The following is a 27,383-nucleotide window of genomic DNA, read 5'->3' on the forward strand; positions in this document are numbered from 1 at the left end:
CCTCTGTAACTCTTTCAAATAAAAAAATATATTGAAGAAAAAGAAAAGCTGGGTAGAGTGAAGGGCTTTTCAGCTAAGAGCCAACAAGGTCTGCAGCTCTGAAGTGGGGGTCATTTGACCTCAGGGCAATTCTGTTTCCAGTGACCCAGCTCTTGGCTGGCAGAACTGACAGAGCTCATCAGAGGCTGAAGCCCTCCTGGCTTTCCATATTGAAAACTCATGCCATTTGAGGTTGACTGACCTGTTCATTCTCCTTGATGGCAGATTATTGTGTAAAGCTATTAGTTGGCCTGCCATCTATCCTTACACTGCTGCTGCCTGCCTCAATCCTTTTACTCCCAGTCTGTTAAAGTAGAACACAGAGGAAGGCTTTAAGAAGATGCAAGCCAAGGGGGTGCTCAATACCATCAGTAATCTTTGGTGGTCACAAAAATCTGTGTTCACAGGCATGTTCTGTGTTCTTTCTGTGAGATAAGATGATGCTCTGAAGAGAACTGTGTCTTTACTTTAAGATCAAACATGATGACCACTTTATCTATAAATTCTGAAGATATTAGTAAAACTCTTTCTCTCTCCCTTAGTTTGGTTTGAAAAAGGGAGGTTTTGCTCATTTACTGTGCCCATTGCAAAGTAAATCTGAGATCATAAAGTAAGCTCTCCTTTAGGCTATACTACTTGGTTTTCTATATGTGGTCAGGCTATTACTACAGAAAAATGTTAGCCATCCCCTTTAAGGTCTAAAGATCAAACTGTAGATTCTTATGGAGTTTCCTTCAGAAGATAATGAGTTTCCTTTTTTTTAAGATTTATTTATTTATTTATTTATTTGAAAGTCAGAGTTACACAGAGAGATGAGAGGCAGAGAGAGAGAGAGAGAGAGAGAGAGAGAGAGAGAGAGAAAGAGAGAGAGGTCCTCCATCTGATGGTTCACTCCCCAGATGGCTGCAACGGTCGGAGCCGAGCCGATCCAAAGCCAGAAGCCAGGAGCTTCCTCCAGGTTTCCCATGCAGGCGCAGGGGCCCAAGGACCTGGGCCATCTTCTACTGGTTCTCCAGGCCACAACAGAGATCTGGACTGGAAGAGGAGCAGCCGGGACTAGAACCGGTGTCCACATGGGATGCCAGTGCTTCAGACCAGGGTGTTAACTGAGTGCACCGCAGTGCTGACCTCCAGTTTCCTATCTTAAAGAGAAGAGACAAATGAGGGAATAAGTCAGATCCCTTCCTGTCAATAACGTAATATCAAATATCAAATGAAAACTTAACAATTCTAATTGTCAAATAAACCAACTTAAGAAAACATTTACCAAAAAGTCCAATGTGTTTTTTTTAAAGATTTATTTTTATTATTGGAAACACAGAGTTACACAGAGAGAGAAGGAGAGGCAGAGAGAGAGAGAGAAAGAGATCTCTTCCATCGCTGGTTCACTCTCCAAATTGCCACAATAGCCGTAACTGTGCTAATCTGAAGCCAGGAGCCAGGAGTGCCTTCTGGGTCTCTCACGTGGGTGCAGCGGCCCAAGGACTTGGGCCATCTTCTAGTGCTTTCCCAGGCCATAGCAGAGAGCTAGATTGGAAGAAGAGTAGCCAATACTCGAAGTGGTGCCCATACGGGCTGCCGGCACTGCAGGCGACGGCTTTACCTACTACATCACAGTGCCAGCCCCTCTAATGTAACTCATTTTACCAGCAAACCCAAGCACAAACATGTCAATGAAACATTTTTAGTTTCTTTCTACCAACAAATTTAAAGCATCTGACACAGAGATTTATCTAAGTCATGTGAACCAAAAATGTATTTTAGGTTAATGTAGCACTTTAAAGTTATATGAGCAGTTTTTTTTAATCAACAAACCAATTAAAACAGTTAATAAATTTTTCATAAGGACATAAAATACATACATAACACATAATATACATTACAGGATAGAACAATAAAGCAGTTTCAGTAATGGCTTTTTAAAATATTTGATCCTTTCAAAAATTCCAAGTCATTTGAATTACTTCCTCCTCTTAGTAATCTGAATTAACTTTAGATTTTCTCAGTTGAAATCTGTTAAACTTTGGTTTTATCTGTTTGTTGAGCCATCCCAAAGTACTGAATACAACAGAGGTGTTTGGAACCTAAAAGAGGATACATTTAAACACAGAACTAACAGTGTTTTAGTTTCTATGAGCAGTGAATCTTATTTTTAGTGTTTGGAGGAGAATACAAATTGTAGAGGACAAAACACTTTAAATAGTTATCTTTAAAATTATAAACTCATTAACCAACAAGGAGAGGCACTTACTCCATACAATATTTTTGAAAGCACCTGTAGAATTTTATAAAATATTTATCCCTTTTAGGCTTCTGGGCCTTTCTCATTAAGATAACCATCATGTCTGATAAAGACACAAGATCATTAGACTTTTCTAAGTTTTGATCACTTGTATTAGTAGCATTTCATATTATCATTACTTAATTTTAGCACCACTTCACATTATAAAAGTACGTTATTTAGTTGGTGTATCCACAAGATGAGAAACACATCTTTTGACAGGATCCCAGCTGGAAATATCAAGTCCAAAGGATTTGGAACTTTGATGTCTTGAATGCTTGTCAAAGATGCTAAGAAGGTTTAAAATATCTGGTAGAAACAGGATCCCTTAACATCATGACATAACATAGACCAGATTTGACTACTGGTACAAAATGATTACTCAAATGCTTTAGAATGAGTATATATTCAAACAAACCATAACCCTTTTAAAATTCAGTTGTTCTTATTCAATCAGAACTTAACAGACAGTAGAGAACACAATAGCTTACTTCAAAAAACACAAAATCTGTGTCTCTTTGGTCATCCCAAAAAATCAGAAACAAAACCTTAAACTTAAGAGTTAGTGAGGAGCCAGTGCTATGGCATAGTGGGTAAAGCCACTGCCTGCAGTGCCTGCATCCCATATGGTGTCAGTTCAAGTCTTGGCTCCTCCACTTCCAAACTGGCTCTCTGCTATGGCCTGGGAAAGCAGTAGAAGATAGCTCAAGTCCTTGGGCCCCTGCACCCATGTGGAAGACACAGAGGAAGCTCCTAGCTCCTGGCTTTGGATTGGCACAGCTCCTGCACTTGCCGCCAACTGGGGAGTGAACCAGCGGGTGAGTGGGTGAAGGACCACTTTCTCTCTCTCTCTCTCTCTCTCTCTGCCTCTCCTTCTCTCTCTGTGTAACTCTGTTAAGAAATAAATCTTTCAAGTTAATAAATAAATCTTTTTAAAAAAAGAGCTAGTGAATAGGATATGGGATCATGCAGGCGTACACCTTCCGGATAGGTTAATGCCGGCGAGACCTCGGAGACACCAGACGCGTTTATCGGCTTTTCAGCTTCACTTTATTTTTCAGCAGACTCGCGTTACATGTCGCGAACGCCCGCCCTGTTACCGGCATTCATTCACAACTCCTTCATTCACCACTCCCGCTTACTACTGGCGTTCATTCACAGCTCCCGCATGTTACCGGCGTTCATTCATAACTCCCGCCTTTTACCAGCGTTCATTCATTCACTCCCGCCCACCGTCCACCTATTTATATATGATTCACGGAAAACATGTTACCAATTAAGTGTGGGAAACATGCAATAACAGGATGCTTAAAGTCAAAACAGGATCTTGCAATTAGCAACGGGCAGGGTGGAAAAAGCCCAGCACTAAACTTCTTTGTGCTTGTACATGTCGAGAGGGGCACAGCTGGCCAGGCTGTCCCGTTCCCTGACAGGATCATATCCTATAACTTAAAACAATTTTAACAGAGTCAGAAGTAGGAAAGAGCAGAGAGCTCACTGCTGAATAGAAAATTGACAGTTATCAATTAAACAAAAATTCTTAAAAGGAAATTCTGGAGTTTTTACACAAATTTTAAAGACTATTTCAAAATATTTACTAACATACATATTGCAAAAATCTCATTGCTTTAGCAGAGGATCAGATTCTAATTCTATGTTAAAGAAAAATAGATTAATATCTTTGTATCCAAAAATCTTTCTTTCATAACCTTCTGTGATTTCCTCACACCTTCTACAATTTACTTAAACACATTTTTTTAAATATTTTATTTATTTATTTGGGAGGTAGAGTTACAGACAATGAGAGGAGAGACTGAAAGGTCTTTTGTCCACTTGTTCACTCCCCAAATGGCTACAACAGGTAGAGCTCCAGCAATCTGAAGCCAGGAGCCAGGAGCTTCTTCTGGTCTCCCATGTGGGTGCAGGGGCCCAAGGACTTGGGCCATCTTCTGCTTTCCAGGCCATAGCAGAGAGCAGGATTGGAAGAGGAGGAGCCGGGACTTGAACCAGCACCCATATGGGATGCCAGCACTGCAGGCAGAGGATTAACCTACTGTGCCACAGTGCTGGTACCAACCTTTCTATATTTCTATTTCAGTCTAGATTAAACTAGCCATCAGGATTAAAGTAATTGTTACAAACAATGCCCTTTCTTTATTCAAAAAATCTCTTTCCTTCTTTACCAAGCACACATTTCTATACTCGTGAACCTTTTCCATCTGCGGATTTCCTTGATGTACATTGAAATAATCCTTTAAAAATCTCCAAATCAAGACATTTTCACATTTTAACCTTAGTTACCTTCAAGCAGTTCTTGAATTATTTTTCATATATGGACAGTTTATGAAAATATATTTGTTAACAAACTCAAAATTTTTTGCACAGAATATAGGGTACTAAGAGTACTTAAGTTTATATTTAGACACATTTATCTCATTCACATTGACACAATTTACATTCAGTAATTACACCTAGATGACTTAAGATGCTATTATATTATCCCTTTATCTGAATTAAGGTCAAGATTACATTTATATGGAATTCTAATCCTATTTTAAAAACTCTAACTGGAAATCAGTGACATAAGCCAGAGACTGCAAAATTGATCTTAGGAGTTATAATGAGCACTGATTATCCATTGCTATTTCATCCCAATCTGTTAAACCAAAGTCATAAAACAAGTCTGGCAAATTATAAGGCAATTAATTTAAGCCAGTGATATTCCTAGGTTCAAAAGAGAGAAATTCCTTTAAACCAAATATCCAGTTACAGTTGAATCAAATTCTCATGGATAAGATTATTTATCTTTGATTTAGATTGGATTTCAGCCTAGTCTTTTACAAGACTTTAACAAGAACTTCAGGCCAACACTTAGTGAACGGTCAGGTACTTGGGACCATCTCTGAAACAAACATGTGCTCAGGAAACTTCAATACATGTCACAAGAGTATGGCTCAGGGGTTGATGTGTCATGGGCGAGAACTCCACCAGAGATTGCCAATCTACATCCAGGAGACTTTATGTATCACTGTCCCAGGCTGGGAGACAGAACTTTCTCCTCCCTATTCTCAGCAAAGAGGTGGAATTAACATCACAAAACAAAGAGAAGAAAAAAAAATCAAACTCTCTCTCTTTTCCAAAGAAACTACAGGCAGAGAGGAGGGGAGTGGAGTTTAACCCTTTAGGTTTTTGTATAAACACAACAGAAGTTTGGTTTTATAACTTGATAATGTATCTTATGATATGAAAAAATGATGCCAATTCCATGCCAGTTTGAATTTCATCATTTGAGAGTTCCAGGGATCCAGCTGGAAGTCCCAAGGTCAGAGACTAGGTTCTGAATTAAGAAAGTCCTTTTAAAATTCTAGAGAGTAATTTTCTTAAGGCTGAGTGTGGAGAATCCCACAGGAATCTAAAAAAGAGTCATGGATCACTGCTTACCTGGAAAGCAGATGAACTGTGGAAACTCCACAGTAAAACATTGAGTTAATAAAAGTTACCACTAGCCACAAAATAAAAGTAAAGTGGAGTTATAATCAGGAGCTGAGGTAATGCCTAATGGCTATTAGGGAGACACTCCTAATCATACCAAGCAGACATCTCTGGTCAGTCAGATAACAGTGTTCTATGGACAATACCCTCCTACCCATGCTGACTGAACCATTCAAACATAAATAAGTGGGAACAGTATTGACTGGACTGTTCAACTGCAAGCAAGGAGGAAACGGCATTGATTGGACAAGTTGGAGGATGGCAAGCTGGAGTACTGCCAGAAAATGAAAGGGAGCTCTTGCACCACTCTCCATCCTCTCAGAGATCAAGGTCTGGTGTTGTGTGAACCTCTGGATCTCCACATATCTGGAGCTGAAGAGGCAGCCCACTATGCATGGAGCAGGTAGTGGCACAAGCTGACCTGCAGAGCTGTCCCTGAGTTGTAACCCCACTGTATGAGTGTGTGTGTGTTCATGGCCCAGTGCGAACGAACCTCTGGATCTCCTCACAGTTGGAGCTGAAGCGCCAGCTCGCTAGCCCCCTTGCTAAGCGACACAAGACGACTATGGGATCAAAACTCCAGCCGAGATGCCACCTCACCACCTTGCCTGGAGTCCTTATCAGCCTAGTGCCAGACCTGACCACAAAGCCGGACCAGGTCTCTTAGCAGGGGACCTCTTCAACTTCTTGCCTGGCCATCTGCCTGGTAACTTTGAGCCTACTGCCCAGAGTGACAGCCTTCCCACAACTTCCTGCCTGTAAGTGACTGATCCGAGTTCTGTCCCTGCTGGGACATTGAACTCTGGACACTGGACACTCCCTGCAGGAGAAACACATTCGTGACAGTGATGTGAGCCTAGATACGTAGCAAACCAATGTTGTGTATTGAATCTTTTGTTGTCCTTGTATTGTTCATTGTGATAGCACTTAAGATTATTTTAATAGTGTTTGTTGTGACTTATGGTATAAGAATATTGATTTTCTGGCCAGTAAGTGATATTGTTAAGATTAGGTATATATATTAAGATAAGTAGTTATGTTGGGCTGGTGCTGTGGTGCAGTGGGTTAACGCCCTGGTCTGAAGTGCCAGCATCCCATATGGGCACCGGTTCAAGACTCAGCTGCTCCACTTCCTGTCCAGCTCTTTGCTCTGGCCTGGGAAAGCAGTGGAGGATGGCCCAAGTCCTTGGGCCCCTGCACCTATGTGGGAGACCTGGAAGAAGCTCCTGGCTCCTGGCTTCAGATCGGTGCATCTCTGGCTGTTGTGGTCTGTGGAGTGAACCATCGGATGGAAGACTCTCTCTCTCTCTGCCTCTCATCTCTCTGTGTAATTCTTTCAAATAAATAAATCTTTTAAAAAAAAGATAAGTAGTTATGTTAAGCTAAATAATTCAGTAAGTGTGTTAAGTTAGCTATAAGTTATGATAAATGATATTGATATTATTGATAGTGATATTAGTGATATTGATAAGTGTGTTAAGTAATTATGTTAAGTTAGGTGATTTAGCTAAGTAGTTAAGCTAAGTAGTTACGTTAAGCTAAGTAGCTAAGTAGTTAAGCCGTGATTAAGTAGTGGTGCTAAGTTTATTGATAAGTGTATTAATTAGTATAGATTGGTAAGTATATTGATACTGATAAGTGTATTGACCTCAATGAGCATGCTGATGAGTAGTGTGATAAAAAAAAAAAAAAAAAAACCCTGGTGATAAGCAATAAAATCTCTCATTGGAAAGACAGTTTTGTGTCCATGTATTCCTTTCTTCCCCATGACTGACAAGTTGTATATCACACTTGCTACCATCGAGCTGTGTGACAGTAGGCACTCGCGATACTGAGTTCTCCAATTGTCTTCCTGGCTTGAGCTTTGGGTCAAGGTCTGAGTGGGAAGTGAATTTTCAGTGTCCTAAAGGTCTGCCATGGGTGCCTTTTCCTTCTAGAAATATTCAAGCCCTTGGCTGTGAGAGCCTCACATCACTGGCTCACAGTGAGCCAGCAGACACAGTTACCTATACTCAGCCACCTCTCCCTGGTGTCTATAGGATGCCTTGAGCCCTGCTGAGAAGATAGGATTCCAGTGAGGCAAGGTGGAATGTGCAGAGAGTGTTACCTATTTACCAGGTGAGGACAAGCTCAGGGAGTTCCCAAAGTTTTCTTCTGCCTATAGCGGGTCAGTGAGATGTCTCTCATTCTCCTGAGGTTTCCTAGAGAGGACACACCACAGAAACCAAGGCCTATCCAGAGTCTGATCCACTGTACTGGTGTGAACCTTGATCATATGAGGATCACCACAGAACCATGTGTAAGGCCTCCACAAAACACACCAAACACCAGAGTCAGAGGAAAGGTTTATTGTCAGGTGAGGGAAGCCCAACAGGCCAGGTGGAGAGGGCAAGAGAGTAAAAAAGGGTAAGAGAGAATAAGAGAGAGCACATGTTCCGGGAACAGCTCCTGTTAAACCTTTACCAGGGAGTGGACAGGGAAATAGGAGCAGTGAATCCTATTAGGGTGGGGGTGGAGCTGACACCTGTGGTTGGGCCATCTAGTCACCAGATTTCCAGCAATGGCAGTGGGGCTAGAGCCTAAGATGATGTCTGGGGCCTAGATGGTGCCACAGACTGTGCCATTTTTACTAACATTCCTCCCTTTTGTTTTAGCAAGTATTGTATAGGATTACATCAGCCCCAAAAGTCCAGGAGGGGTGGAGAAATGATTATCTGTCTTTAGAGTTACTTCCTGTTGACATGGGGTGATGGATTACTCTCTGCTTGCATGGAGTGATGTCACAAGCCTCTGTCTCCTGGATGGAGAGCTAAGTATATCCCTATAGAAGCATCTGGTTGACTGCCTGGTTAGTGAAGACTTTGGTTCGTTCCATTATCACCTCCTGTAAACATTTAAGCAGACAAAGTAGTATAAAAGACAAGAGAATAGCAGTCAATGGTCCTAAGAGTGGCATTAACGAAGTAATGAAAGGGTTTCATAGAGGACAGGAAATAAGAAGGGTCTCTGGACCCTTATGAAGACTGATGGATATGGTTTGAAGCTGATCCCAACCAAGATTGGGAGAAAGGATGCTCTTCTGCTGAGGGTAAGGGGTTTGTCTGTAGAGAAATTCTGAACAATCATACAACATTAAGTAGGGGAGAAGACCATCAGTACACACAGGTCTGGAGTAGAGTCATTGATGTTAAGAGTAGAGGCTAAGATTACAAAGGAATGAGGCCCCAAGTGGGCTAGATAGGATCTATAACAAAGGATAGAGTCATTATTAGAGGACCTAAGAAACATGCTGTCTAAGCCATGAATAAGTTCTCTGAGAGGCAAACAGAAACTGACGGAAGGGGCCTGATAATAATCTGGTGAGCTTTAAGGGCTTGCCAGTTATGAGACCCAGACTTATCTATTTCTATGGACAATTTATGAAAACATGTTAGCAAACACAAATAATTTTTCTATAGAATATAAAGTGTTAAGAGTACCAGGGTACTCTTAACATTCATCTCATTTGCTTGTACCCAAGTTATATTTAGCAATTACACCTGGATGACTAGGATGCTGGTATTATATCATACCTCTATAGACAAAATTGCATTCATATGGAATTCTACTCCTTTTATAAAACTCTAGCTATAAATCAGTGACATGAAATCAGAGAATAAAAATCTACCATCAGGGGCTATAACAAATACTGATTATCCATTGCTGTTTCATCAACTACTGATTACCAATTCCTATATTATCAGAAACCTGTTAAAACAAATTGCAAAATAAGTTTGGCAAGCTACAAAGTAATATTTTTAAAGGCAGTGATCTTCCTAGATTTGAAAAACAGAAATTCCTTTAAACCCAATGTCTAGTTATAGTTGCTTTTTACCCTAAGAACACCTTAAGCCAATGATGCCCTAGGTAACAGTCAGACATTTGGGACTGCCTCTGAAACACAAGTTCAGGCAGCTGCTAGACAGGTCCCAAAGGTGACTGTGGGCTAGGGGCCAATGTGCCAAGGACAAGAAGTTCACTGGAGATTGTTCGCCATTCTGTTAGGTTTAATGGGGGCGGGGAGCATCCTTCAGAGTAGATGGACATCCCTCTGGTTGGAGAGAGATTTTTAAGGAGGAGAATCTGATAGATGACGCAGTAAGGGGCAATTAGGGAAAAGGAAGTATGTCTGGAAATAGTAATTAATCCAGTGATCCGGCTGGTTTGATGGGCCAGTCTAGGAAATGGTCACTAATGGGACCAGGAAATTGAGTTTGTAGGAACTAAAGAGTCCTGGTGAGGTCAGCTCAACATTCAGTTACAAGTTGGGGACAAAATCCATCAAAAGACCTAATTATTCCATCTAGCTTGCTCAAGATAGAACAAAAGGGCTATCAAAAGCCTGGGATACCTAACTTGTTACAAAGTAAACAGGGAGCGCTGAAGGAGGGACTCACCACTCTCTTGCTATTCTTATGGTAAAATTGGAACAGGAAGCCAGCGCCGCAGCTCACTAGGCTAATCCTCCGCCTAGCGGCGCCGGCACACCGGGTTCTGTCCCGGTTGCCCCTCTTCCAGGCCAGCTGCGGCTGCGGCGGCCATTGGAGAGTGAACCAACGGCAAAGGAAGACCTTTTTCTCTGTCTCTCTCTCTCACTGTCCACTCTGCCTGTCAAAAAAAAAAAAAATTGGAACAGGAGGGAAAGGGGCAAATACCAATCGGAAGAGGGCTGTAAGGTGAAGGCATGGTGACAAGGCCCATTCCCAAACTTGTCTGTGCTTCTTTAGAAGGGGGGGTGATAGAGAGGATCACCCCTCTCTATCACGGGGAGTAGACTTTGGACAAAGCCTGGTTCAGACATAGGGTCAGAATTCCTGGGTGGGAGGGGAAGGCTACAGTAAACGAGACAGTGAGAGCTGGAGCGATGAACATAGAAGAAAGGGGTTTTGGCTTTTTAGCAAGAACTTTGGAAGTTAAGAGAGTTTGAGCCAGACAGCAGGAGCAGAGATAGAAGGTTTAGGCATAGGAAAGCTTCTACTTTTCCAAACATTCACAGAAGTGGTAGAGATACCAATAATGTTGGGGCTACACAGCCATTTGGACTGAGTTGACAAGGTAGGAGACAACTGAGAGGAGGGTTGGATGGAATGTGGGATGGAGAAGTTCCCATGTCTATTCGTAGAGTCGGATAAGCTGATATCAAGAGTTCTTGAGATCTCAGCCATCCCATGCACCCACTGGAGCCCAGGGCTTAGTCCATAGAAGGGAAACAGGAGGTTGAGTTGTTACCCACACCCACTGATGCCTGGACACAGAATCCATAGAGGCATGAGGCTGTAGCAGTTGTGGGTACCTTGTATCAGGACTTTGAAATGAAACACAGCAGAACCCCAACACAGTGCAGTTACACTGAGAGGATCCTCTACCTACCCCATCTTACCTCAGGAATTTGAGAGGCCAGTGTGTGGCTGGAGATCATGGAGCATTCAGTGGCCTGGAAAGAGGTCCAAAAGTGTGTTTTGTGACTGGTAGAAATCAAGGACCCCAGGCAGCTCAGAGATGAAAGTAAGATCAATAGGAGAGCCTGGATCTGAGTCATGGCACCAATGTAAGGCTGCTACAAAACACGTGGAGTTAGAAGAAAGGTTTATTGTTGGGCGGGAGAAGCCTGAATGGCTGGGGGCAGAGGTTGAGAGAATAAGAGAGCATAAGAGAGAGAGAGCATGTGTTCCAGGAACAGTTCCTATTAAATCTTTGCTGGGAGGTGGGCAGGGAGGTAGGAGCAGCAAATCCCATTAGGGTGGGGGTGGAGCTGACACCTGGGGTTGGGCCATCTGGTTACCTGGCTTCTAGCAATGGTGGTGGAGCCAGAGCCTAAGATGGTATCTGGGGCCTAGATGATGCCACAGATAAGACTGCACCATTTTACTAACATCATGGTTTCAGGTTCACATGTAACCCATAGCTTGCACCATGGGTCAACAGATTTGAACAACCAATGGATGCAGGAGCAGCCACACATTCACACATTTCTCACAGAGTTTAAAATATTCCCTTCCTCTGAGGGCCAGTCCTTGCCTGGAAATCTAAAAGTGGATTTCTTAGGGCATGATCAGGTCCCCATTCTGCCCAATGAGTCATGGTTGTCTTGGACTCCAGTTCCTGAGGATTCTTACCCTGCCTGATTTTCCAGGTCCAATCAGCTAAGAGAACTGGGTGGAGCTTCTGGGGGCAGCTCAGGGTCCTGCACACCTGCTGGGAGACCTGGGAAAAGCACCCCAGGGCAGCTTAGGGCCTTGCACACCTGCTGTACCAATGGAGTTTTTATTTATTTATTTTGCATGGGACACAGACTCCACCCCCTCCCCACAGATTTGCACCCAAGGAGCCTGGAGCCCACAGGTGAGCATTCCCATTGAGTGGTCCTGATGTGTGAGCATGCATGGGCATGCATGTGTGCTCCTGGCTCACACATCACATGCACACACACACATGGCTGAGCACATGTTTTTCCCATCCCAGGCCCGGACGGAGACCCTGACCCCACTAGTCTGCAAGGTAAGGCAGCCGGCATCCAGAAGCTTCTACCGAACTCACATGACTGTGAACAGGCACTGGTGGGGTTCAGGATCAGACATATTCCTCTGCTCCAGACTGTACACAGAGGCTTGGGTTATGGATGCTGAAGCTTCTAGAGTGCCACAGAATCAACCCAAGTGATGTCCTGTGCACCTGATGCAACATCTGGGTCTACATTTCAGCCTCCCCTGTGAGTACAACAGGTGCAGAGGGACATGAGCCTGCACCAGGAACTCAATCTGGGCCTCCCAGCAGGTGCACAGGGCCCTGAACCTGCACCAGGAGCTCTATACGGATCTCCCAGCAGGTGCACAGGGCTCCAAACCTACCCCAGAAGCACCATCTGGGTATACCTGCTGATTCACAGGGCCCTAAGCATGCACCAGGAGCTCCATCCAGGTTTCCCTGCTGGAACACAGGCCCAGAGCCTGCACCAGGAGCTCCATCTGGGTCTCCTAGCAGGTGCACAGGGCTCAGGGACAGTACCAGGAGCTCTATCTGGGACTCCCAGCAGTTGCACAAGGCCCTGAGCCTGGACCAGGAGTGCCATCCAGGTCTCCCAGCAGGTGCACAGGGCTCTGAGCCTGCATGAGGAGCTCCATATGAGTCTCCCCGGGGCCTCTCACTGTTCCCTCTCACCTGCAGGGAATACAGTGACCAGAGTGGTATCCCCCATCGTGTCTGTGCTGCTGCTTGTGCTGTTGGGGGCTGGGGTCTCCTACTGCAGGTCCCTCAGGGCCCAGAGCTGCTTCTAGAGCCACTGAGTTCCACTGTGACCTCTTCCTGACTTGCAAACCCCACTGCAAGAAACTCATCTTGCAATTCTGCTATTGCATGGACTTTTAGGGGAGATTTTAGAACTTTCTGGAATTTTCTAAAACTTTCTGGGATTTTCCAGAAACAGTGTGATTCCTTGCAAATTGCAAAGTACACATCCTACATAATGATGGGATTTTAAATTCATATTTTTTTAAACGCACCAGACATGGGGCAGAATTAATGTATGCATTTTAATGCAAAATAAAATTAAGAATAATTTTTAGTAGCTTCTGTGTTCAGTTTTCATGATGCTTTGCTGCCAATCTCAACCCTTCTAGAACTTAAGAGTCCAAGAAGGGCCGGCGCCGTGGCTCAATAGGCAAATCCTCTGCCTGCGATGCCAGCACACCGGGTTCTAGCCCCGGTCAGGGTGCCAGATTCTGTCCCGGTTGCTCTTCTTCCAGTCCAGCTCCCTGCTGTGGCCCGGGTGTGCAGTGGAGGATGGCCCAAGTGCTTGGGCCCTGTACCCGTATGGGAGACCAGGAGAAGCACCTGGCTCCTGGCTTCAGATCAGCGCGGTGCGCCGGCCACAGCGGTCACTGGGGGGTGACCCAACAGAAAAAGGAAGACCTTTCTTTCTGTCTCTCTCTCTCACTATCTAACTCTGCCTGTCAAAAAAAAAAAAAAAAAAAAAAAAAAAAAAAAAAAAAAGAAGAAGAAGAAGAAGAAGAAGAAGAAGAGTGCAAGAGCCCTAGAAGGAAAAGCCCAGGATGCATGCATAGCCTTGATCTAGAATATTCTAGTATATTCCATTGAAGTAGCACCTTGACAGTAGGGACTCCATTCTGGAGCCCCTGAGACTCCATTCTGGGAAAGCCCGCCCTTCCCCACCATGAGACTCTGATCTGAAGCTATGATCTAAAACAGTTGAACAATAGCAGTGCACACACACTTGGCAGAGCACAGAAAACCCCTGGCATGATTGCTCAAGCTTGAAAGTAGAAAGGTTGCACCTGGGTTAATGATAAAAATGTGATTTGTCTATGCCCTATATATAATTAAAACCAATAATTAAAGTCAAGGTTATAATTGATAAATTGTCAAGATTGTAACTGGTATTGTCAAGTCATAATTAATTTCAAATGTTTTAGGTTAGCTTGACCCCAGTAACTATGTACTCCCCCTTGATCTTAGCAACCATGTATTCCTCTCCCAATTTTGCGGTTTTTGCCTTTATAAACCCCGTTGCTTTGGGCCTCGGGGTCAAGAGTTCCTTGAGGCACGAGCCCACTCTTCGCCGCCAGCAATAAAGGACTCTAAAACTTCTCAGTGTGTGGAACTCCTCTGTCAGTGCTCACTCAGGCACAAAACCATGACACCAAAGAAACCGCACAGCCCCGCTCCCATAATCCCTTTGGGAAATCCTAGGCTTCTGAAAGGGGAAGAAGCTGATGTCTCCGATAAAAGATGAGGATTCATGCGTGGTATTGTTCTAAAATGTTCCATAAAAAAAAAAAAAAAAAAAAAACTCTTAGCATCCCCCCATTCCTGCTCCCATAATTGCACTAGGGAAGCTCAGGCTTCTGAGGGTTTTATAGGATAAGGTTAGAAATAATGGCTTTATTTTATATATTTTTTTTGCAATTGCTTTTGATTTAATTATTGCAAAAATGAGCTGTCTCCCCCCTATGTGCACGCATTGTCTTTAAATAAATGAAAAAAAATAGAAAAAAAAAAAACCCACAGGGCTTTGCCATGTGTCCATGCCTTGCACTTTTGCAGCTGCGGTGTTCTGAACAACCAGGTGCACGGGGCCCCAAGCTTGCACTAGGAGCTCCATCTGGGTCTCTCCATAGGTGCAGCAGGTGCACTGGGCCTGAGCCTGCAACAGAAGCCCAATCCGGGTCTCCCAGGAGGTGCACGGGGCCCCGAGCTGCCCCCAGGAAATCCAACTGCCCTCCATGGCTAGGTGGAATGTTTTTCCTGAGAATGTCCCTCACACAATTCAGATCCAAATAGGGAGGGACACGCCCACAACCCCGCCTCCATCCGGTCCATCACAAAGTCTGACTCTGATAGGACGAGAAAACTGCCACTCAGCACTCACAGTCGCGTCCTGTTCCGCCGCCCATTCTTTCTGCCTGATTGGACTGCGGAGATGCCAATCAACACCCAGAACCCCGCCTCCTCCAGTCCTAACAAAGCCTTGACCTTAATTGAACACGCAACCTGCCAGTCAGCTACAAATCCCCTCCTTCTACAAAGATCCTACCAATCAGCGCACAGAATCCCACTTGCTTCCTCTGACTTCGACGGGGCAAATGCCAATCAGCAGCCGAAACCCTACCTTCTCCCTCTCAGGAATCTTGAGAGGGCATACCGGAAGCTATCAATCATCTCAGACTTCTAAGCTAGGCCTGGATAGAGATGTCTGTGGCACGCGGGAAACAGACATGGTGCCGTGAAGGCGGTTCTTGGAGACTTCTGCGAAGACTGGCACCTTCTTCTTCCTATCATGGTGGGACAGCGGTATGCGGGATTCCAAGTACAGATTGGCATTTCCCGCTTCCAGTCAGGAGGAGGTAATGGGGGGGAGGGTTTGGAGTCTGAGTGTCAAGTTACGTGTCCAGTCACGGGTGAGCAGGTTGAGAGGCTTCCAGCCCGGATTGGATGTTTGAGTACGGATGAGGCGGAATTTTGGATGGCAAGTGTTCTCTCCTATCAGGGGCAGATTATGGAGCGGGGCTTTGCTCTGAGTGGCAGATTCTTGTCCAGTCAGGCATTGGCGAGGTTCGGTGTGCTGTTGGGCTCTGGGTCCTATTACTCAGGACCTGGGGGGTGGTGGGTCTGGGTTATTCCCAGAGCGGGGGACTGGTGCTAGTTTTTCTTGCATGTTTGCTTTTTCCCAAGTGGGTGAGCCCTGCCTGTCAATCATCTACCTGTCAATCATCTTGCATCTGCTGGGTGTTTATTGCGCATGGCTGCTTCTTTTCTGCCCCGCCTGTCAGTCAATCATCTGGCAGTCAGTCCTGCTCGCGCTGGCACCAGCACAGAGGGAATGGACCGCAGCAGGGCTGCAGCCAGGGCCGCCAGGCATTGCAGGGCCAGTCTAGCTGGCCAGGGGGCGCGGGTCCCAGTGAGCGCACGTGCACGGCCAGGGCCTCCCGCACCCGGGCCAGGACCTCAGGGTAAGTGGGCTCCGAGTGAGGTGTCAGCGGCCGCCCCTCCCCCGGGTCCCTCGAGAGCTCGAACAGCAGAGGTGGCTCGTGCTCCTTCACCTGGGACCCCGTGCAGTCGCACACGGCCCGGCCGTAGCAGGCACCGGCGCCTGGGGTCTCGAACTCCGGAGTTGTGAAGTGAACCTTCCACGTGGTTCCTCCTGGGGCAGAGAGCAGGAGTAGGGGATGAGCTGCAGGTGCATCTGCTTTTTGCACGGGGCCATATAAACCTCGCTCTCTAGCTCAGATTTATTTGGCCACGTCTGCCGCTGACTCTCTCTCTTTGGGTTCGATTGGTTCTGCCTGTCTCAGGTTCCATTGGCCATGCCACCCTCCGACTCTTTGGGTTCCTTGGTTCTACTTGTTTCTGTGTCTGGGTCTCTCCAGGTTAAATTGGTTCTGCCAGTCTCTGCTTGTGGGATCAGAAGGTGCACAGGGCCCTGAGCCTGCACAAGGAGCTCCATCCCGGTCTCTCCGTGGGCATAGCAGATGCACGGGGCCCTGATCCCCCCCTCCTGTCCCTCCCACAGGACTCACGCTCTCGCTGGTGCCAGCGCACCGCGTGCACGTGCGTCTCGCAGTAGTGCATCAGGAACTCATGGCCCCCGTGAGGCTCCGCCCCCAGCAGCAGTGGCATCAGGTCCCGCCCATCAATCACCCTGAAGGGGGAGGGACACAGAGCTGCTGTGGCTGGAAGGAGATGATTGAGCCAGCTGGGGCAAAGAGGGACAGGGGCGTGGGCACTGGCACCTGTCCTGCGGGAGCGCGCCTCCCGCCAGCTTCACCACAGTGGGAAACACGTCCATCAGGCTTGTAGGCTCTGGTACTACATGGCCCGGGGGCAGGACCCCTGGCCAGCGCAGGATCCCGGGGACCCGGATACCGCCTTCCCAGCCGCCCATGCCTTTGCCCCCTGCGGGGGAGGAGACAGGGGATGCTCAGGGCCCTGTGTGCTGCTGCGCCCTCTGGGAGACACGGATGCACCTCCTGCTGCAGGCTTAGGGCACTGTGCACCTCCCTGCCCCCATGGGGAGACCCGGATGGAGCTCTGGTACAGGCTCAGGGCCCTGTGCACCTGCTGGGGGACCTGGATGGAGTTCCAGGGGAATCTCAGGGCACTGTGCACCACCACTGTCAATCATCTGGGACCCTCCCCTGCACCCAGGGTCCCCTGCTGCCACAGCCTCACCTCTGAAGCCACCGTTCCAGCCGCCATACTGCTGGCTGCCCACGCGCGCCTCCAGCCAGCCCCCGTTATCTGAAGCAAAGTAGACCAGAGTCCTCTCACTTAGCCCTTCCTGCTCCAGCCTGCTCAAAATGCGGCCTGGGAGACAGGTGGGCAAGTTGATGACCGATGCCATGGATGTGTGCAGTGTGCACAGCCCCTGGGGAGCCCTGCCCCCAAGAAAAACTCTTCCTCATGCATTGTAGGCATGCCTTGGGCATGCTGGTGCTCATGCATAAGCCTTGCTGGGTGCAAACCTCTGCTTCATTGCAATGCGTGTGTGCCGTGTGCATGCTTGTGCAGTTCACACAATCTCGCCGGGTGCTAACCTCTACCTCACTGCAATGCAGGCGTGCCCTGTGCATGCTTGGGCCGTGTGCACTCACCCACCATCCAGTCCAGCTCCTCCACATTGTCTCCATACAGCCCATGTGCGCTGCGCCCCAGGAACGGGGGTGTGGTGACAAGTGGAGTGTGCACGTGCAGGAACGAGACCAGAAGCAGGAAGGGACCAGTCTTGTGGCTGCAAAAATCCTGTGCATGAGGTGTCATGGTTCTCTGTGCACCTGATATGCCCACGGGGAGACCCAGATGGAGCTCGTGGTGCAGACTCAGGGCCCTGTGAAGCTGCTGCACTCTCGAGGACACCTGGATGGAGCTCCTGGTGCAGCCTCAGGGCCCCCTACACCTGCTGGAGTTCCAGATGGAGCTCCTGGTGTAGGCTCAGGGCCCTGTGCATCTGCCAAGACCAAGATGCAGCCCCAGAAGATGCACACTCACCTGCGCAGGAAGCCCTCGGCTTCCCGGAGCACCCGGGCAGCGGCACGGGCAAGGTCCAGCGGCTGCTCCACGATCTCCTGGCCCCGCATAAGCACGCAGTCTGCAAGCTGCACCAGCGGCCCCATCGCACGCCCGAGGGAACCGAGAACCCCGGCGCTGGCCACACAGAGGATCACTGGAGCCCAGGTCCCATGTGCCAGCCCCATGAGCCTCCCCACCGCCATTGCAATGGCGGCTGCAGCAGCTGCACCTGCGCACAACCCCAGGGCACGCTCCAGCCCTGCCCGCTTCTCTGAGAGCTCAAAGCGCGTGCAGTCTCCCATGAGGCTTAGCGGTGTCCCGTAGAAGCTGTCAAAGCCATGGTGCAGCGGGTGGTGGCAGTGATCTTGGGATGATGCGCAGTTCAGGCCCAGGTGCCATTTTCCTGTGGGGGAGAGGACAGACAGTGCATGTGTGGGTGAGGGGGTGGGGCTAAGGAATTCTATGCATTGAGGGGTATCCGGGTCTCTCAGCAGGCGCACAGAGCTCTGAGCATGCATCAGAAGTTCCATCCGGGTCTCCAGCAGGTGCACAGGACCTTAGCCTGCACCAGGAATTCCATCTGGGTCTCCTCATGGGTGCACAGGACCCCAAGCCTGCATCAGGAGCTCCATCTGGGTTTTCCAGTAGGTACCCAGGGCCCCGCACCTGCACCAGGAGCCCCATCTGGGTATCCCAGCAGGTGCACACCTGCTCCACGTCACGGCCAGGGGTGATGACGTTATAAGCTCACTCACCGATTATTCCTGTCGCATAGCCGCGCTCCTTCAGGATTTTTGCGAACGTCGTCTCGTTGGCCGGAAGCCCCCCGGAGACCCCTGTGGCTTGTAATACCCGATCCCCGGTGCTGGAAGCCATGCCTGCGGAGGCAGATTGTGAATGATGTCAGAGCTGCACCTTCCTTGCTGGAGAACTTTCTAGGTTGAGCTCATGGAATAGATTATTATCAGAGAATATTCTACATTATTTTCATAGAATATTCTAGATATTTTTCATAAAATATTATAGATTGTTCTCATATAATATTCTATTCTCGTGGAATACCTTAGATTGTTCTCATAGAATATTCTACATTGTTCTAAGGATATTCTAGATTATTCTCACATTCTACGTTGTTCCAAAGAATATTCTAAATTTTTCTCATAGAATATTCCAGAATTTTTTCCTCACAGAATATTCCAGATCATTCTCAAAGAACATTCTAGGTCATTCCCACAACACGTCCCACACCACCACAGATGGACTCACCGGAGCGCACCGGGTACCTGCCCGTGAGGAAGGCAGCACGGCTGGGCGTGCACACGGAGGCTGCAGCCAGGTGCTGGCTCAGCCGCACCCCCTCCTGTGCCAGGCGGTCGATATTCGGGGTCCTGCAAATGCAACTGAATCTAGCTCTGCCTCTTGCGAGCCCCTCAGGGTTGGAGCGACTGGGGAACCCCTCCCAGGTCCATGCCTGAGGGTCTTGTTCCCATAGCAGCCCAGGTCCCCGATGCCCAGGTCGTCGGCCAGCAGGAGGAGGAAGTTGGGCCTGGGGCCAGAAGCAGAGGGCTGGGGATGCAGCAGCAGTAGTATCAGTCCCAGGGCGAGAATCCGGAGGCCCCTGGAATGTGAGGGATGCACCTGCTGGGAGACCTGGATGGAGCTCTTAGTGCAAGCTCGGGGCCCTGTGCACCTGCCTGATACCCAACGGAGCTCCTGGTGCAGGCAGGTGCACTTGCTATGCCCACGTGGGAGACCAGGATGGAGCTGCTGGTGCAAGCTCAGGGCCCTGCACACCTGCTGGGAGACTTGGATGGAGCTCCTGGTGCAGTCTCAAAGCCCTGTGTACCTGCTGGAGACCCGGATGGAGCCCCTAGTGCAGGCTCAAAGCCTTGTGCACCTGCTGAGAGACAAGAATGGAGCCCCTGGAACAGGCTCAAAGCCTTGTGCACCTGCTGAGAGACCAGAATGGAGCTCCTGGGGTAGGCTCAGGGCCCTGTGTTCCTGCTGGGAGACTGGAATGGAGCTCTGAGTGCAGGCTCAAAGCCTTCTACTACTGCTGGGAGACCTGGATGGGGATCCTAGTGCAGTCTCAAAGCCCTGTGCACCTGCTGAGACCAGGATGGAGCTCCTGGTGTAGGATCAGGGTCCTATGCAGTTGCTGAGAGGCCTAGATAGAGCCTCAGGCTTCTAGCTTCAGCTTGGCCCCACCCAGGGCTACAGATGAGTCTGGCGCCCAGTCCAATCGATTAGCAATACCTAGGGCCCTCGCACTCACCAGGCCGGTCTGGGGGTCAACATGGCGTCCCTCTATCCTCTTTATTCCCCTGTGACAATGACAGAAGGCAGCGGAGACTCAGGGGGCTGGAGTATTATCAGCTGCTGTCAGTCACGGAAGCTCCGCCAGCACCTGCCAGTCAACCTGCAATTTCTTTTTTTTTTTTTTTTTTTTGCATTTTAAAATTCTCGAATTTCCCTACCGTAGAAGGTTCCAAAGGCCTCAGTATTTTTCTGTCGATTTTTGCAAACAGCTTCTCAGCCAGCTTTGGCTCCGTGGAAAATTCGAGCAGCGATACACGGGGATTTTTCTAGAATTTCAGGGGCTCCTGTCTCCAGCCGGGTACACGGTCGTCTCCTAAGTAAATAAACGAATCTAAAAATAAAACAGGGAGAAAGAAAGGAATCCGTGGCTTCACCTCCCGCCAAAGCTGCCACGTTTGCGCCCCGCCTCCACGTACGCGCGGCGGGCACTTGTGTGCGCATGCGCGGGACGCCTCGGCCATGACTAACCCCGGCACAAAACCGGAAGTTCCGCCCCTGCCCTGTGTGCACTGCGTATGCATGCCGGGCACTGTGCTCATTTCCAGCGGATTCCCCCACCCCCCCTGAAAGAAACCGAAAGTTTCTCGGGGGCTGAGGTTGGATTCCACCAGGAAAAGCCGGTCAGGCGTGGACAGAGCTGAGGCTTCGCTGTTGCTAAACAAAGGGCCGCAGACTTTGCAGAGCTCAGATTCTGTTGCTAAGCAACCGGGCGTGGGGCCACAGACTTGAGGCGTGGCTGTTGCTAAGCAACGATGCGCCGGCTTTGCAGAGATCCTGTTAAGCATTGCGGCACGGAGTAGGCCCAGCTGGAGGGACGCTGTTGCTAAGCAATCGGCCGCCCCGTTGGCAGAGCGGAAACTTGGCCAAGCTAAGTAACCGGGCGCCGGTTTGGCAGAGCTCAGAGTCTGTTGTTAAGCAACCGGGCCCCGCAGAGCTGAGGCGAGGCTGTAGCTAAGCAACCGCACGAACGTCCCCGGAGGCCACCCGCGCCAGATCCCGGGACCATAACCCCACTTTCAGCGCTTCCACCTCGCCTCTCTGCCCAGGGGAGGCGGTGCCGCTGTGGGACCTTCTTTAGTGTGACAGGCCGAACCAATCGAGCCCAGAGTGAGTGAGACCCGGGCAGGTGTGGCCAATTGAGTCCGAGACACAGACATAACGAATCAAACCCAGAGAAACACTCAGGCAGGCATGGCCAATTGAATCCACCAGCAAATACTAATCTCACATCTATTTGTAAAACACAATTTTTATTAGCAAATATGCACTATATTGACCTGAAAGGCAAATGAAAGCAGTTATGGAAAAACAGTATATTGATTTTTTCTGGAACATTCTGGAATTTTCCATGGAATTCTGGAAATTTCTATGAATTCTGGAACTTTCTATGGAATTCCAGAATTTTCCATATGTCTTCAGGTGTGCAGGTCTTGTAAAGACTAGTAATTTATTATTTTTTATGAGGCTGGGATCTCCAGTCTCATTGTCTGAGATGACACAAAAAAATAGAGATTTGTATAAAAATCATATTAAAAAAGTGAATTCTGTAGGGGACATGGCCTTCTGGTAGCTTCCGGAACGTGGAATTCAAGGAATTAATTTATTATGATTTTGGTTCTAGGCCCTTCTCCAGGAAGCTGGGCTTTTGGGTTGTGTCGAGGTTCTGGGTTAGGGTCAGGGTCAAAGTCAGAGCTAGCACTGGGGTTAGGGTTAAGGGTCATGGTTAAGGGTTATGGTTATGATTAAGTAAGGGTTAGGGCTAGGGTTAGGTTTAAGTTATGGTTAGGATCAGGGTTAGGGTTAGGGTTAGGGTTAGGGTTCAGGTTAGGGTTCATATTCAGGTTCAGATTTGGGTTAGGGTTAGGTGCATTATCAGGGAACTGCATTGGAAGTGGGGCAGCTGGGTCTCAAATCAGCACCCATATGGCTTTAACCCACTGCACCACAGCACCAGCTCCTTCCTTATTTATTTCTGCTGTGATCTTTATTTTTCATTTTTTTCTACTGCCCTTAGATTTGATTCATTATTGTTTTTTTCTGGGTCTTTTGTTGAGACTGGTTGATTATCTGATAACTTTCTTGTGTTTGTAAATGTTTGGCCATCTAAAGTCAGTTTTTAGTTTCTATATTTCCTGCAGTGGGGACCTTCTAGATGACTGCAAGAAGTGCTGGCAGAAATGAGGACTTTGCTAACAAAATTCCGCAGGTAATATGATTTAAATCATGGATTTTTACTTCTCAGAGTTGTGGAGGTTGAAAATACAAGATCAAGGTCATAACAGGCTTGATTTTTCTAGAGACTTTTCTCCCTATGGGACTTACACATATGATAACATTTGACCGGCTTCAAAGTGCTTTCTTCAGGTAGAGTCACGTTGGTGGTTAGACCTTCAAGGTATGAGTGTCAGGAAAGCACATTTCAGTCCATAACAGCAAAAGGCCCATGGTCTGCCTCATAGGCAGCCATCTCTGGGGAGGAGAGAGATTTTGAAATAAATGTTAGGAGTTCTCACAGTATTACTTTCAATACTATCTCCATCAAAAGTTGTGCATTCATGTATACATACACAGACACAAAAATTCCTGTACACATAAACACTACATAATACAGTACAAATGCCTGATGGTTGTATACAGGTAACATCAGTACAATTATCCATAAGTTGGCAGATGTTAAAAAGAGAATTGGAAAGGTAACAAAAGAGAATTAGAAATGATAACAATATCTGCAATTACTGTGTATATATATGATATTCAATATTTATAGTTTCTATAAGATGAATACTGATGTGTGTGAAATAAAACCTAAATCTAAACCTTACCTTACAATATTACAGACTAGTCTACATGAAGAATGCCTTCCCAAAACCTTTCACTGAACCCATGCTGTGGCATAGCGGGTTAAGCCTCACCTGCAGCACCAGCATCCCATATAGGTGCCAGTTCAAGTTCCTGCTCCTGCACTTCCAATTCAGTTCTTTATTAATGGCAGTGGAATATGGCCTGAGTGCTCCTGGCTCTGGGCTTTGGATTGGCACAGGTACAGCCATTGTGGCCATTTTGGGAGTGAACCAATGGATAGAACCAATGTCTCTCCTTATCTATGTCTGTAACTCTGCCTCTCAAATAAATTAAATAAATCTTTACAAAAACAAAAAGAAGAAATCTTTTATACTTTAAATTTGTGTAACTCAAAACTAGCACAGTGCTACATTACACAAAAGAGAGATAGCATTCTGGAAATCATAAACCTAGTGCATTGTAGCAGAAATTTTAACAAATACTTCTGATTTTCTCAGCATTATATACTAAATTAATGTCATAGTGAGTCATTGTGGGTTTTTGAGCTCTTTGACAGCCACTTATAGTACTTAACAGCTTTTCCAAATTTATCACTATGTGTGTTTTCAACACATGCAATGGATTTTACCAGTTCAGTGAACATGGAGGTGCCTATTACAGGATTTTTAAAAATTGCATTTTAATGTTACATGTAATCAACATCTGTACCTCCACACCATAGAAATAATAACATGAGTCAGTTTTGAGATTGATATTTACTTGAATTTAATTCTTTTTAGTTAATTTGCCATTAGTATGTGATAATTATAAACATAATAATTAACTATGTAAGTATTAAAATAGAATTATTCATAGAATTTGGGCATGACAGTGAGTTCAGTAGGGGCACTTGTTTAAGTAAAATTGATGAGAAGTACTTGAAGTCTAAACTAGAAGCTATAATAGTAAAGTCCCAAAGACATAAGGGAAGTAAACAAATACCACAGAAAATTTAAGATTCAGTAAGAACAAAAGACTTGGTGCTATTTGATCCAGGTCTACTCTCTTCTCTCCTGTCCTGACAGTGAAATGTAGACACCAGGATCCCTCTCCTGTCTGTTGCCAATTGGGGGCAGGCCATCCTCATTTGTTCTGCCCCCAATTACCTGTTGCCAGGAGTATGTTCTGGGTGAGTGTGGCTCAGAGGTAGGGCTCTGTCCTATCTGAATGATGGAGGCTCTGTATTTGGCAAGAGAACACATAGATCCCATCTTCCATTATACATCATGTCTACAGTAAGCATATCTATGAAACCACTTTTGTGTTGACTAAGTTTGAAGACTTTGGGGATAGAGAAGATCTCTCTCTCTCTCTCTCTCTCTCTCTCTCTCTCTCTGTGTGTGTGTGTGTGTGTGTTTCAAGTAAGCAATTTTATTTTAAAAATAACTATATCCCTGTCTCCAACATGGCTCAGAGGCTCCCACCTACTTGAGCCATTGCTTCCCAGGTGATGTTCTTCACGGTATGCTTTTGGGGGAAACTGGAATTAAATCAGGAGTGGAGCTGGCAGTAAAATCCAGGCATTGTGGAATGTTGGTGTCCTTAGCAGCATCTTAACAACTTGGCCAAATGCCATCTTCCAACTTTCTTTTTGATTGCATAAAAATGTTTTGATATTGAAAGTGGTGATATTTACACACAACTGAAAAACAGTGAATTGCGTAAGCATTAGTAATGGATGAATTACAAGGTATATAAATTATGTTTATATCATTTTTATTTAAGAAAATTATGATTCCTCACATTTTGAAAATAATGCATTTAATTAACTCAAATTTTAAGTTATATTTTATATTGTATTGCTCCAAACTCAAATCCACATAAAATATGACTTCCCTTCTCTAGGATACATTGCATCCTTTTAAGATGATATGGATATAAATTCATGAGAAATAAATATCATAGTAGAAACTGATAGATAAGAATGATTCAGGATGAGCTTGTTAGGAATGGTGACATTAATTTTATCTGTCTTTTTAATGAATTGGAAATGGAGCAACTCCACTTTGGCTGCTCAACTTCCAGTACACCTCCCTGATAATGCATCTGCGAAAGCAGTGGAGGGTGGGCCAAGCCCTTGGGCCCCTGCATCCATGCAGGAGACCTGGAAGAAGCTCCAGGCTCCTGTCTTCAGATTGGCCCAGCTCTGGCTGTTGTGGCCTCGTAAGGTGTAGACCAGCAGGTGGAGGTCTTCTCTCTCTCTCTCTCTCTCTCTCTCTCTCTTTTTTCTGTGACCCTTTGTGGCTCTGCTTTTCAAATGAATTAATAGATCATTAAAAATAAAATAAAACATTTTAAATATTGTTTTTGGTAGTATGGGCATTTTGATGATATTCCTTCAATTTATGCATATGGAAGATTTTTTTTCATTTTTATGTTTTCTATTTAATATTTTGTAATTTTCATTGTAGAGATCTTTCACATTCTTGATTAAATTTATTCCAAGGTAAGAAAATGTATTTTGCTATTGTGAATAGTACTGACCTGAGACGCAGTGGGATCCTCCTACTTGGGAAAGCCCAGGTGATGATGCTAGTCTTGAGCATGAAGCTGAGATGGACCTGGGAACCCCAACATGATGAAAACCCCATGAAGACATCAAAAAAGCCCAAGACAGCAGAAGCAGACACCTCCAGTGAGCTGGCTAAGAAAAGCAAAGAAGTATTCAGAAAAGAGATGTCCCAGTTCATCGTCCAGTGCCTGAACCCTTACTGGAAACCTGACTGCAAAGTGGGAAGAATTACTACAACTGAGGACTTCAAACACCTTGCTCGCAAGCTGACTCACGGCGTTATGAATAAGGAATTGAAGTACTGTAAGAACCCCGAGGACCTGGAGTGCAATGAGAATGTGAAACACAAAACCAAGGAGTACATTAAGAAGTACATGCAGAAGTTTGGGGCTGTTTACAAACCCAAAGAGGACACTGAATTAGAGTGACTTATGGGGCCGGGTGGAAGAACAGGTGAATCAGGTAGCACAGACTCTGGGAGAACTCCCATGGGCCTCTCTGCCCCACCCTGTCAGGGCTGCACTCCTGATGGCACTGCCACCCTGGAGGATGCAGACCTGCAGGTGTCAACTGAAAGCCACAAAAGTGAGCTTCATCTGCAACAAATGATCCCTCTTGTAAACTGTTGGGTTGTGCTTAGAGGCCACCAGAGGCAAGGGTTTAGGGAAGACCCTGGCCAGACCTGACCCCACTCTAACCTGGGTCTCCTCCTTGGCGGTGCTGTCAGCGCACAGACCCATGTGCATCCCCACCCAAGACCCTAAACCCTGATGATCTGTATTATATTTTAATGTATATGTGAATATATTGAAAATAATTTTGTTTTTTTCCTGGTTTTTGTTTTGCTTTTAGCCTTTACGTGCTAGGATCACAGGAAGACTTTTGTAAGGATGGTTTAAGTTCTCCTGCAAGGTTTAATTTGTTATCATGTAAATATTCCAAAGCAGGCTGCCTTGTGGTTTTGGTCAGCCTTGTGCTATGTTGATAAGATTGATTTACTGCTTAAAATCACTTTACTTTATCCAATTTTTACTGAACTTTTTATGTAAAAAATAAAATTGATTAAAGAAAAAAAAATAGTACTGACCTGATAAATTCTTTATCAGCCAGAAATTTTTGCATGTACATGAAGGCTACTGATTTCTGTGTGTTGATTTTATAACTTAAAACTTTACCAAACTCTCTTATGAGTGCCAATAGTGTCTTAATGGAGTCCTTTGGTTTCCTTACATATATGATCATGTCATCTGCAAACAGGGATACATTGACTTTCTCCTGACTAATTTATATCTTTTTTTATTTCTTTTTCTTGCATTATTGCTCTGGCTAAAACATTTA

General features: G+C 46.2%; 2 protein-coding genes across 32 annotated transcripts; one reads left to right on the forward strand and one right to left on the reverse strand.

The window, feature by feature from the left end:
- Nucleotides 1-793: 793 nt before the first annotated feature.
- On the reverse strand, nucleotides 794-22,806 carry ARSL (arylsulfatase L). Of its 28 annotated transcripts, none has more exons than XM_089315084.1 (13): nucleotides 20,851-22,806; nucleotides 20,649-20,697; nucleotides 19,845-19,991; nucleotides 19,640-19,761; nucleotides 19,129-19,251; nucleotides 18,353-18,776; nucleotides 17,959-18,095; nucleotides 17,537-17,671; nucleotides 17,098-17,260; nucleotides 16,885-17,006; nucleotides 16,408-16,508; nucleotides 11,232-11,285; nucleotides 794-1,181 (listed from the first exon to the last, which is right to left on the reverse strand). In XM_089315084.1, the coding sequence occupies exons 2-13, from the start codon at nucleotides 20,669-20,671 to the stop codon at nucleotides 1,041-1,043; spliced, it is 1,692 nt and encodes a 563-aa protein (XP_089171210.1). In that variant the 5' UTR covers nucleotides 20,672-20,697; nucleotides 20,851-22,806; the 3' UTR covers nucleotides 794-1,040. The 28 variants fall into 28 exon arrangements, 27 of the variants coding, with proteins under 27 accessions (XP_089171210.1, XP_089171229.1, XP_089171230.1 ...); XM_089315085.1 differs by lacking the exon at nucleotides 794-1,181 and adding an exon at nucleotides 1,323-1,566 and having other exon boundaries at nucleotides 17,537-17,605; XM_089315082.1 differs by lacking the exon at nucleotides 794-1,181 and adding an exon at nucleotides 1,323-1,566.
- On the forward strand, nucleotides 15,572-27,122 carry LOC103345890 (histone-lysine N-methyltransferase SETD2). Of its 4 annotated transcripts, none has more exons than XM_070059548.2 (3): nucleotides 15,572-15,711; nucleotides 22,831-22,898; nucleotides 25,980-27,122. In XM_070059548.2, exon 3 carries the CDS (start codon nucleotides 25,988-25,990, stop codon nucleotides 26,471-26,473), a length of 486 nt encoding a protein of 161 aa, XP_069915649.1. In that variant the 5' UTR covers nucleotides 15,572-15,711; nucleotides 22,831-22,898; nucleotides 25,980-25,987; the 3' UTR covers nucleotides 26,474-27,122. The 4 variants fall into 4 exon arrangements, with proteins under 4 accessions (XP_069915649.1, XP_017194581.1, XP_069915648.1 ...); XM_017339092.4 differs by having other exon boundaries at nucleotides 26,011-27,122; XM_070059547.2 differs by having other exon boundaries at nucleotides 15,574-15,711; nucleotides 22,813-22,898.
- Nucleotides 27,123-27,383: the final 261 nt, after the last annotated feature.

The sequence above is a fragment of the Oryctolagus cuniculus genome, chromosome 16 (genome assembly GCF_051225735.1).
Source record: "Oryctolagus cuniculus isolate XC-2025 breed Fujian yellow rabbit chromosome 16, ASM5122573v1, whole genome shotgun sequence".
Classification (NCBI taxonomy): Eukaryota; Metazoa; Chordata; class Mammalia; order Lagomorpha; family Leporidae; genus Oryctolagus; species Oryctolagus cuniculus.

What these genes read in the sequence shown, in the direction of transcription:
- ARSL (XM_089315082.1), bottom strand. Translation starts at nt 20,671, where the DNA reads ATGTTGACCCCCAGACCGGCCTG. An exon ending in CTGGAACGGTGGCTTCAGAG is followed by an intron (nt 17,261 to 17,536) that starts GTGAGGCTGTGG and finishes CCTCCCCCGCAG; the next exon opens with GGGGCAAAGGCATGGGCGGC. An exon ending in TGGCCTCTCAAATTCCTGAG is followed by an intron (nt 1,567 to 11,231) that starts GTAAGATGGGGT and finishes CTTCCAATCTAG; the next exon opens with CTCTCTGCTATGGCCTGGGA.
- LOC103345890 (XM_017339092.4), top strand. Translation starts at nt 22,870, where the DNA reads ATGAGGACTTTGCTAACAAAATTCCGCAG. An exon ending in TTGCTAACAAAATTCCGCAG is followed by an intron (nt 22,899 to 26,010) that starts GTAATATGATTT and finishes TATTGTGAATAG; the next exon opens with TACTGACCTGAGACGCAGTG.